We start from the raw sequence: 12,187 nt of genomic DNA, 5'->3' as shown, positions 1-12,187 counted from the left end.
ACCCCATGGTAAAAAAAGAGTACTGGGAGTCACTAGCCCTATCCTGAGCAAGATGGTAGAGGCAGAAGCTTCAGGGCTTCTTCTTCCCATAGAAGCTTTGAACAACCAGCAAGAATTGACAGGAACACCTTTCTCAAAGCTCCAGAAAACCTTTAAGGGACTGCAATAGCAGGGCAAATGCCAAATCAAGACAAGGGTTATACAAGTATGGTAGAATCTCCTGGCTCTCTGACTGTTTTCTACCCATCATGAGCTCAGTGGGGAGCCAGCCCATGCTCCAAGTGTGACCCCCTGGTTCAGTTCCAGAGAAACACTTGCACACAAACTGGAAGCATGTGTGCCTGCACAATCTCTCTGCCAGTAACCTAAGGGACTTACAGTATCAAAACTTGCCCTGGGGGTAGAAGGCAGGTCATGGGGATCTCCTACAGAATGTCCTGTGAGAGCAGTCAAGTAGCTGCCTGGGGCAATGCAGTGTCTGGCACCATGAGGAAACTCCTTCCCAGGGAAGAGAGGATTCTCATATTTGTGCAACAAGGGAATTCCTAGGGTCACATGTGCATGCCCAAGACAAGATGCATGTGCAGAAAGACTATACTTCGGCATGGAGCAAGTCTCTACATTCATTTTATGGATAGGCTCTGAAGGACAGCAATTGCACAGGTCAATTGGCAAAGACAGAGAAAGGTGTTTTGTTTTGTTTTTTCCTTTTTTTTTTTTTCCTGTTAGCTTCCAGCAATCGAGGAAAACTGTGCCATAAATATAGCTGGATATAAGCTTAAGGAATAGAAGCCTCAAAATCTAAATTCCAATGATGAAACATTACAATATTAAAATGTCCAGTTTCAACAAAAGATTTCAAAACATAGAAGGAAGCAGAAAGTGATGACCCAGGCAAAGGAGGAAATTAAGCATGATGAACCATAAATGAGGAAGATGTCTGGAATATTCCATAAAAATACTTTTAAAAAAACAGTCCTAAATATGCTCAAAAAGCTAATGGAAAACATGGACAAAGAACTAAAGGAAATCAAGAAAATGATAGATAAATATAATGAGAATACCATGAGAAAGTTGGAAATTATGAAAAAGTACCAGAAATGATGACCACAGTAAAGGAAATTAAAAATTCCCTAGAGAGATTCAACAGCAAATTGGAGCTGGCAGAGGGAAAAATCAATGAACCTGAAGATAAGACAATACTATTCATTCAGTCTGAGAAGCAAAAAGAGGAAAGAATGAAGAAACGTGAAGAGAGCCTGAGGAATAGTGGCTAGGAGTAAGCGCTGTGGGAGAAGAAAAAGAGGAAGGGGCAGAGAGAATTTTCAAAGAAATAATGGCTGGAAACTTCCCAAATTTAATGGAAACATTGATATACACATACACAGAATTTACTGAACTTCATACAAGATAAACCCAAACAGACCATCTTATAATCAAACCGTCAAATGTCAGAAAAAAAAAGTAGAGTTCTGAAAGCTGCAAGAGAGAAGTAACGTGTCACATACAAGGGACCCAAATAAGATTAAGTGCCAAGTTCTCTGTGAAAGGCACGGTGGCAAGAAGGCAGTGCAAAGATACATTTAGAGTGCTGAAAACAAAACAAAAAAGGGCCAACGAAGGATTTTGTATCGAGCAAAACTGCCCTGCAAAAATGTGGGAGAAATTATGACACTCCCTTTAAATACTGAGAGACTTTTTTTCCCAAGTCTGCCCTATAAGAAATGCTAAGTGGAGTTCTGTAGGTTGAAAGGAAATGACACTAGACAATTGACTGAAGCTACATGAAGAAATAAAGATCTTTGGTAAAGATAATGATATGGGTAAATAGAAGTATCAGTATACTGTATTTTTATTTGTAACTCTAATTTTTATTTCCTAAAGGCTTTAAAAGGGAAATCCATAAAATTTAATGATAAACAAATGATTTGTGACCCATAATGTATAAATCTGTAATTTGTTACAAGAACTATAAAAAGTGTAGTATGGTAGAATATAAGAACATAATTTATGATTGCTACGGAAATTAAGTTGGTAATTAAACAAACAAGAATGTTATAGACTTAGAATGTTAAATTTAAACCCCATACTAGCCACACACATGCAAAAAAAAAAAAAAATCAGAGAAAATGTGAACTTAAACAGATAGAAAGTAGAATACAGGATACCAAAAGTGGGTGGCAGGGATATGGGTAGTTAATGCAAATTGAAATGAATATAGGGTTTCTGTTTGGGGTAAGGGAAAGTTACAGAAATAGATGGTGATAAGAGAACACCACAAAGGAAATATCAGTGAATATGTAAATTCATAGGGATAGAAAGTAGAGGGCAGGTTATTAGCGGTGAGTGGCACAGCAATAGGTAGTTAATGTAAATTGAGATGTGTGCAGGGTTTCTGTTGGGGGTGAAGGGAAAATTATAGCAATAGATGATGATGAGGGTATTGCAACTTTGTGAATGTGATTAATCCCACTGAATAGTATGCTTGGGAAGAGTTGAGAAAGAATAATTATGTCATATATGTTTCCACAATTTTTAAAAAAGATGAACTAAAGAGATAAAGATGATAGAAATGAGAACCAAGCAAAGGTAACAAAATTAGACTCAACAGTTTAAGAACTCTAATGTTCAATTAAGATTAGCTATTGAGAGTGAATAGAGAAAATATAGAAAAGCAAATTATTGAAGAACTAATTGAAGAACAGTATTCCTAAAACTGAAGAAAAATAGAAAATTCAGCAATAACCCTACAAAAAGGATAAAAATAGATCATGCCTATCACAGAATACTGAGGACAGAGAGATCATACAAACTTCAGAGAGACTTAAACAAAATAAGGTTACATAAAAAGATTCAGGAAACTGAATAGTTTCAGGTTTTTCCTCAGTACTTTGGAAGTAAGAAAGCAATACTACAATGCCTTCAAATTTACCTGGGAAAAATGATTTTCAAGTTAGAGTTCCATATGCAACAAAACAACAATTATTTGTGAAGGAAGAACACAAGCCTTTTCGGATATGCAAGATATCCCAGGCACTCCTTTAGAAGACACCAAAATTAGAAAATAAACCAAGAAATGTAAGGATATTAGAGGCAACAGGAGATGCAACATAGGAGAGTGACAAAGAGAATCCCCTGAAGGCAAGAGAAAGGGAGATCACAAACTAATAGTAGTTAGACTGTAGAGTATAACCCATTCATCTATATTGGAGCAACATGACTCAAATTACAGGTACACTTAGAATTATCATGACCAGTATCTTCACTGTCATTTTTTAAACCGAAGAACAAAATTCATTTGTGATCCTTGTCCATATTGTTATCCATCCTTAACTTGCCTTGATCCTACACTGATGAGGTTTTTTTTTTTTGTATCTTTCATGCCTTTTCCCTGGATCAGCTGGGCAATCTTTTCTCCTATGAAAGAGTATTGCATACACTGATAGGTGGCGATGAACCACAATAAGCATGGACTTAGTGAACACAGAGCAGCCCATTCTCTCTGAACACCAATTCCTGGTTCATGCTACAGCCAGATGCCAAGATTCTGCTACACAGATGAATTGCATACACTCTTCTGTATGTATAATACATTTTATAATAAACAACATAGAAAAATATTGTGATGTTAAAATACTTAAAATTGTTAGTGCTTGCTTAATACATGTATTCACTTAATAATTATACCAACAAGGAATTTATATTTTCAAAACTATAATTATGAAACTGTTAATTTACACTTTCACTGAGTTTGAAAATACTTGAAATGTAATCAATAAAATGTCCATATCCATTTTACATATTTTAAAAATAGAATATATACCCTTAGTGTTCCCATAGTAGTTAGTTATTTAATTGTGACATGTAGCGAATATATTCGCTTAGAGCTTTCATCATGGTAGTCTTATTTAATTGTTATATATGTGAATACATCCCTTGGTGTTTGCAAGATGGTTAAGGTTATTTAGTTGTGGTATATGTACCATCATTGATTAGCTGGAATCACGAGTTTACAGTGTTAACTAGAACATTCTCCTGCCCTCTTTCTTGCAATTTTAATGCTACTCTAGAGAATAATGCTTAAATATGCTGCTTTCCCAGAAAGAGGAGACATTCTTTCATTGGTTGAAATTTATTTTGAAAGAAACCAGGAATTTTAATGAAGAATAGTATCCCATTAAGTACTTAATGGGTAGAGAAATATCTATTTTAGCAATAAAGTAGACACCTTTTAGGAAATTGATAAAAATTAAATACTATACATTGCTTAGACATGCTATATTACCTACAAAGTTAAAATACAGCAGGTTATAACAGTTTTCAAAATTATTTAATTGAATACTTGAATAAAATAAATATCAAATTTTACCAAAATCTAAATAATTTTCTGACTACTTCCAAAAATCACTGAAGTTATCATTTACTATCTATTATCTTAAAGTTTTTCAATAGAATGAGGAATTGAAATTAAAATACTTTAAAATCTGATTAATTTTAAAAACCCTTAATATTATTGAAAATCTGAACGCTTTCTTGAGATAAGTTATTTGAGGCTATTTACATATACAAACCAATGTTGAGATTTTTAGTGCTGATGTGTGTAATTGTCTGAAATCAAGTATGGGGGCAAATTTATCATGAATTTCAATTTAGCATAATCTTACACTATAAAATTTGGTAAAATTTAGATATAAATTTTTTTATTCAATGTAAATATTAGTCAATCTTATAGTACAACTTTTGCGGGTTTAAAGAAATACTTCTCAGAGCTTTTTTCCTTTTGCTTTTATCAGGGAATCCGATAAAATAGGCATTTTTTGCATAGTAAAGTATACATTATAAATTATGCTAAATTAGGTTCTGTTGGTGTATTAACATCTAAACCACATCATTAGATATTAACATGGAGTCTATCTCTTCCTTTCTCTTTTTGTTGAACTACATTGACTTATCAATGCTCAAGGAATTTGTAAATAGTTGAACTTCAAATATAATATGAGTGATGACTATTCAGTCTTACCAACCCCATGAACATAGTCCATATCTACTCATAGAAGAGATAATATCATTATCATCACTTTGAAAACTGCTACCCCCACCCCCACCATTTCCTAACCACCTAAAAATTCCTTATATATATATGCCAGTCCAAATTTTCCAAGATCTTAGTAGCTCACCCCCCAGGCTTTTTTCTTCATTCCTCCAGGTAGTTGAGAGTGTTTATCCTTGATAACCTAGAAGGCTTCAGGAAGGGTGTGTTCTTAATGAAAAGATGAAATAGAGTATCTTATGAATTCACTTAACTATACAAGAGAAAAATGAAAGTCAAAGCTGAAAGTAAAATGGACATAATTTTAATGATTTTTTAAATTTTGTGCATTGGATTCAAACAGCAAACTGTGTGCACTCAACTGTTATCACAATGTTTTCAAGAGGTCTGTGTCTTTTGCCATTTTACACACAATTGTCCATTACAGTATGTTCTCAGCCTCGTGGAAACCAGGGGTGTGGCATGGTAAGCAGAGGTGGTAGTGCACCTAGCTTTTATATTATCTAACTTGAAAATATTTCTCTTCTATGATTCCTTTTTTCTTGATAAAAATAGTTTTCACCAAACGTTGGTGGTGCACACGCACTACCATTCATGCTTGACATCACACCCCTGACAGGAACACATGTTCTTATTTTGTTGATAAAAAGTATTACAAAAATTTCCATACAAAAACTATTTTCATAGAAATCTTGCATTTCCACAAATAAACCTGAACATTTTTTTTGAAAAAAAAACTGCTCAAGAATTTTGTTCATTTAACATTGTGACTGTATTGATAAATGCAGTCCACTTCAAAGTTCTCCACGCATTCTTTCCTATAGTTCACCAGTCCCCTTTCTCCTATCACCTGATTTGTCCAGGCTCCATCAAGTTCATTTTTAACAGGAACAAGGGTTTGGACTGACATATCTGAATGGTAGAATGAAAGCTTCAGTCTTCCATATAACCATCAATATTCGGCTCTTTTTTTTACAACTTAGCACACAGATTTCAAAACATCATTCTTTTAAACTCAGAATCACTAAACCAACTGTTGCTTTTTTATATATTCTTGGGATGGGGTTGGGGAAAGGTGTTGGAGGAAACAGGTAGGGATCTGGTAGACTTGCATGTTAAAGCTCCTGCCTTGGTGAATTTAAGAAAAAACATTATTGCCTTGGTCATTGTCATTTCTATTTCAAATAGTGATACAGACTGTCAGGAAAAAAAAACAAAACAAAACAATGAAGAGCTGCTTTGTATTCCACTTACCATGGAATTCAGATTTGTTTTGAATTACACCTTTTTTCACATTCTATAAACACATATTTTCTATTCAGATGATCATTATACTGAGTAGCTGGGGGCTAGGAACATCATCACCTATATTATCTGGGAGTTCAGAAGACTGTACTGTTTCTTGTAACACTACAGGTTTTTTTTTTGTTTATTTTGATTTTTGTTTTTTGTTTTTATGCTGATTTCAAGTATGTTTATTCTTAATGACTCTTTTACTGGTTACCCTTTTGGACATTGAGATTTCAATTCCTGGCAACAGTTGGACTTCAAAAGGAACCTGTAATTTCTCACTGGACTGCATTTGAAACCAGCCACAAAATGCGCATGTAACATTCACTCAGAAGAAGGGAGGAACCCATGATAAACAGTGTAACCCCGTGTGACTTGGTTGATCCATGATGCTTGTAAATCAAGTCTGATCATTGCAATTGCTTAGATCACAGAGTCTCTAGTTCATAGACACAGCGGCATGAGGTAACTCATTTTATTTTGCACAGGTTGCATATTTCCACAGGAAACATTCTCGCTAAATTGTTTGGAAAAAAGACGACAGTTTGTGCTTGGGTGTTTGGCCTCCCAGCTTTATGCCATGGTTTCTTTACCTGGCAACCTCCTGTCGTTAAATGTGTGCATGTTGATAACTTCTTCTGTTTTCACAATTACTGGGGCCTGTGGCTTGTGTTTTAATCGACGCTGGCACTTCAAGGACATCCTCAGTTCTTCTACCATGGCACTACAGAAGGACCTCTACAGTAGAACACAGAAAATCAAATATTACTAGTCAGATAAAATACCACTGCCAAGAAACAAACTAAAATCAGTCTCAGACCTGTCAACATAGCAGCCTTGAAGGTCTGAAAATTTTCATTTATAAATTATAACAAATTGCACACGTTTAACACATAACGCATGATAACTGAAATATGTTCTCAAAGTGGGCTGGCTTGAAGAAAGTCTCCACCAGATATTGAAATAAAATGTCTACTAGTAATGCACATAGCACATGTATATTGAATAATACTTTTTAGATGGCAGTATGTAAAATAGATTAGCATTATCTAGGACATAGAACTACTTTAAAATTTAAATATTCAAGCATATACATCTGTGTTTGGAAATCCATTCTGGATATTAGGGAAAAAATAAGAAGCACACTACTTTTTAGGACACAACATGGGATATGTAAATTTTATTTAAACATGTATTCTTCTTGTGGATCTCAAAACATAGAACAAAAGTAGCACTTGCACAGTTAGACAGTAAAAAAACATGGACTATAATTCTGATATTTTATTTATAATTTTTTGTGACTATGCCTATAGAAACAGGGTGATGATTAGAAACAAATATAATTCAATCATGGAATGACAAATTGTAACCTGTTAAATTCATTTAAAATATTAATTTTCTTTTGACATAATCATCTTGAAAACTGAGAGCTGGAAAATGATTTATCACATGAGGAAATAAAATAACCCTAAATATTTTTCTCTTTTTTTTTTAGCTGTTAAAAAGAACTTTATTGTAAAATTGTGAAATAAAATAGAAAAATAAATTGAAAGAAATTACAAATTTTAAGAGAGTGTAAGGGTAGGTTAGATCTAATATAACTACTTATAAGAAATAGATAGCATAACAATAAACATTTAAAAATGTAAATAATAATTCTAATATAACAGAAATTAATTACAACATAATTCTAATTTTTATATTACAGCACTAACTATTGGACATAATAACCTCTAAGAATGAAATAAATTATTGGTTTAGTTATTTAATTTCCATTTAGGCCATAATTCTTTTGGGGTAACCACATTCCTATATGGGAATTCTTCACATCTTATTGGAATGAATTACCACAGATAACAATATGCCAACTCATAATTTTATGAGGCAGAAAAATTCAAAATCTTTTTTAACATTAGTCATGCTAAATCATGATTGATCCAGATGGATTATTCTGATTAATGACTATGCATAAGAAAGGGTTAGAAAATAAAGAAGTATCCAAAAATATGTCTCTTCTGCAGTCCTCCTCAATTAAAAGCAGGTGTTTATTTTATACGAAGAAACTTACAGAATAGTGAACACAGGAACAATTTGCTAGTTGCACTGAGTAATTATTGTTCATATACTGTAATATTCTTATTTTACATTTATCTGGTCTACTCCAACTCTTTTTCAGTTATTATTTGTATGATATACCTTTTCCAACCTTTCACTTTTAACCTAGTCATGTCCTTATGTCTGAGGTGGGTCTCTTGTAGACAACATATAGACGGCTCATATTTTTTTATGTTAATAGATTGAATTCCCCAATCAAAAGACATAGTCTGATAGAAAGGATTAAAAAAATGAACCATCTGTATGCTGTCTACAAGAGACCATATTTTTTCTTAACACTCATTTTATTGGCCATCAATTTGCTACAAATTCTGCATATTTGGGACTCATTATTACACACTTCTTAAATTTCATATTAGAGTCTCATATATATAAAAGAAAATTTTGTTAGTCTCTCTCCACATGATTGAAATACATGTTAGTTACATGTAAATCAGTTATGAATTGTAGTTGAAACTCAGATGGGTTTACACTTAGGCTCTTTCTGCACAAGGACAAAAATGTGAACAGAAAACAAAAATGTGGACAGGTATGAAAAATGTACACAATTCCAAAAAGTGATATGAAAGTATAATGAAATAAACCAAATTCAATGTGTGTTTGATTGACTTTATTTTTGTTTTACATATCTCTGTTATGTTTTTGTTATCAACTCATGCTAATTCCAAGAGAATACTGGATAACAATACTTAATACCTTATATGGGTGTTATGTTTATAAATGTATTTTACATGCATAATTTTGTCTGATACTCAAAGCAACACTTTGAATTAGAGTAGGCATCTATGTAATGGGAAAGAATGCAGATTCAGAAAGGATAAATGACTTTTCTAAGACTTCAGCAGGGTATCCTGATACCTAGTTCTGTAGTTTTGACTTGCTCTGGTACCATCTTATCCATTCCTGTCTCTATCCTTATTTTTTTCTTTTCAGGTTTCTTGAACAATTTCCTTAGTGATCTTCCTAACTCTTCATCTACCCTACTCCTTACCAAAAGGTTGACATTTACCAAGATATGCTATATTTTAAAACACCAGTTATTAATAGTATATTCTTGCCCATGGAACAGGCAAACACAAAACTTCAAATTTCCTATTTTTCCCATCATGACTTCTCTGGTTCACACATTACTTTCTTTCTCTCTGTATATACTCTTTTCGCTTTTCTCCTTTCCTTCTCCTTATTCTTGTGCCCTGCTGAGTTCTTTCACACTTCCAATCCAGATGCACCCTTATCCTTTAACTCAGAACATGGCTCAGATTTTAACTTGTTCAGGAAATTCTTTCTAATTAACAAGGCTCATTATTGTCCCTGGATTTAATTTTATACCCACAATATTTTGCACTCTATCCAGCCTCTAGGTCTTTTATGTATAACTCTCACTGAATTGTAAATAGTTGCAATCAAGTTCTTGTGGCACTGAGTGTACACACATGTGTTCTTTAAATGCTGACTGAACAAACAATTGCTACCTGTTACACTAATATTTTAATTCTTGTTTACCAATCTTTCAAATTTAATTGCTAGAAAGTTTTTCAGAATTAATAACTTAGTAAATGCATTGTGTAAAAGTTATCCAAGTCAGTAAAAATTTAATATTTGTATAATAACATTAAATTAATACAAATATTAATTTATTAGTACTTATGATGGGTGATGAATAAAATCCAACATACAAATTCCCTATTTACTACAGAGTTATTGCCATGCATTATTCATTACATATTACAAGTTGCACATTTCTGAAATTCGTGAATTATGGTGTCTCTTAAAGGATTTATATGGCACTTGACAGCCAGTGTTGGGACACATGTTACTGGTTGCTTAATACGTACTATTAGATGTACTTATTAAGAACATGATGATAATGATGATGAAGATGGTGATGATGACAACACTGTAGAAATGGAAATATCTGCCTCCAAAAGGGGAAGGAATATATAGTCTTGAGGTAACTTAGTCTTGGCTCGCTGTTGAAACATTTAACATAAGAATTAATTAGATGATGACAAGGTCAGAAATTGATCCCAAATGACATTGAAAATGTTACAGGATGTGAAAAACATTGAATTGTTTGAAAAAAGGCATAACTTCAAACCAATAAACTTCCCAAATATTAAATCATTTATAGCACCCTCTTTTTGAAAATCCAAATTTTTAGCCATTTTGATTATATTAGTTTCAAAATTAATCCATAAGAATAGAAAATTTTATTCATACTAAAAGAGTGTCAAGCCATTGACTTTCTTAGAAGAAAAAACTCATAAATATATCTACCTTCAACTAAGAAATGACTCATATTTCTAGTATGTTAAGGAGTAAACTCTATATATAATGACATATTTACCTCAGACTATAAGAAAAGATACATACAACTCTTTGAAAACAATTTTATATAATATTAAATTTGTAACACTGAACAATACAAAATGTAGGTGAAGAACCTGCTCTAATCAAACATCAGAAATTTAATCTTTTATATTTTAAAATTATCTTAAGTAAATTAGATTTACAAATGTACACACTAACTCAAAATTGTATACCTGTAGCCCCACACTGACTATTTTGGTATCTGTTTTATAAAGCTGTTAGAAAGTGAATTCAGTAAATCAAGCATTAGCTTTGATTATATGATGTCAAATTACAACTTTTATTCATTTTTTCCCTGAATAAACTGAATATTGCCAGTTCTTTTTTACCCTATCAACATAAGTTCCTAAAAAATAATTTTATCTCAGGTTAATAATAAAGTCACTGTAAGACAATAGGCTCTCTTCTAATTTATAGAATATTTCTAATCCATCATAATAATCATGAAGCACTTTAGATCTGAGCAAGATTTTGGAATCAATATGACAAATGAAAGGATCTTAATTATATCACATGACTCATTTGGGTATTAATGCAAATGCATATTTCATTTCTTTTTTTAAAGCATAAGAATACAAATTCCATATCTAGATCTATGAAAGAATATTAAGTCAAACCTATGGAGATTTTTGGTGAAGTATACTTATTTCTCTGTTTTTGTTGTATATAGAATTTGTATGTCTTTTAAGTTCTACCTTGCTTTCCCTCAATGAAAGGAAATTGAATTTCCTACTTCATATAAACATTAGAAAATTTTTAAGCTTTTTTATTGGATCATGAAATAAGACTTTGAAAAATTGAAGTGCACATTAAACAGGAGTTCTCCAGGTTATATTAAGAAAGAAAGAATGAAAGAGACGTGTGGGAGACAGAAGGAGAGAGAGAGAAAGGAAAGGAAATCAACTCTCCCTAGTGGGAACACTTGAAAGTTTGTGTCATTAAATAACTTAAGTTCCTTAGAGTGAAAACAACAACAAAAATGTTTCTCCACATGAATATAACAGACTACAAAAAGAAAAAAGAAAAGGCACAAGGATACTAACCATTATTAAAAACCTCTTTTAGTAAGTTTCAAAAGTTTACTAAACAGTGTCTGGATTGTAGGGTGGCACTAACCAAATAGAAGATTCCTGAAAATGAAAATTTACATCTTTGAGCTGTTAGCAGGTATAATTGCATTTAAACTTGTAAAACTCATTAGAAAGTTCACTATATTTGATGAGTCAAACTGTTTTTACACATTTTACTTCTTGAAACATTGAAGGTCTGAAGACTCTAAAAGTATGATGTTAGCTATATATACATTCCTTTTTTAAGGTTATATATTGTAGTTTTAGTATAATTATAAAACATAGAGTTCCC

At 32.5% G+C, this 12,187-nt stretch overlaps 1 protein-coding gene across 6 annotated transcripts in view; it reads right to left on the bottom strand.

The window, feature by feature from the left end:
• Positions 1 to 5,332: 5,332 nt before the first annotated feature.
• Positions 5,333 to 12,187, bottom strand: part of GRIK2 (glutamate ionotropic receptor kainate type subunit 2) — a 764,129-nt gene continuing 757,274 nt past the window's right edge. For 2 of the 6 annotated variants that reach the window (XM_071218609.1, XM_058307193.2), the window contains 2 exons: positions 10,291 to 10,425; positions 5,333 to 7,078 (listed from right to left, as the gene is read on the bottom strand). In XM_071218609.1, coding sequence (XP_071074710.1) covers positions 10,306 to 10,425 — 120 coding nt within the window. In that variant the 3' untranslated portion in view covers positions 5,333 to 7,078; positions 10,291 to 10,305. Of the gene's footprint in view, positions 7,079 to 10,290; positions 10,426 to 11,868; positions 11,956 to 12,187 lie in introns of all 6 variants that reach the window. The other 4 variants (XM_058307194.2, XM_071218610.1, XM_058307191.1 and 1 more) reach the window with 2 other exon arrangements.

This window comes from Dasypus novemcinctus, chromosome 11 (assembly GCF_030445035.2).
Source record: "Dasypus novemcinctus isolate mDasNov1 chromosome 11, mDasNov1.1.hap2, whole genome shotgun sequence".
Lineage (NCBI taxonomy): Eukaryota > Metazoa > Chordata > Mammalia > Cingulata > Dasypodidae > Dasypus > Dasypus novemcinctus.
This window is presented reverse-complemented; position numbering and strand designations above follow the sequence as displayed.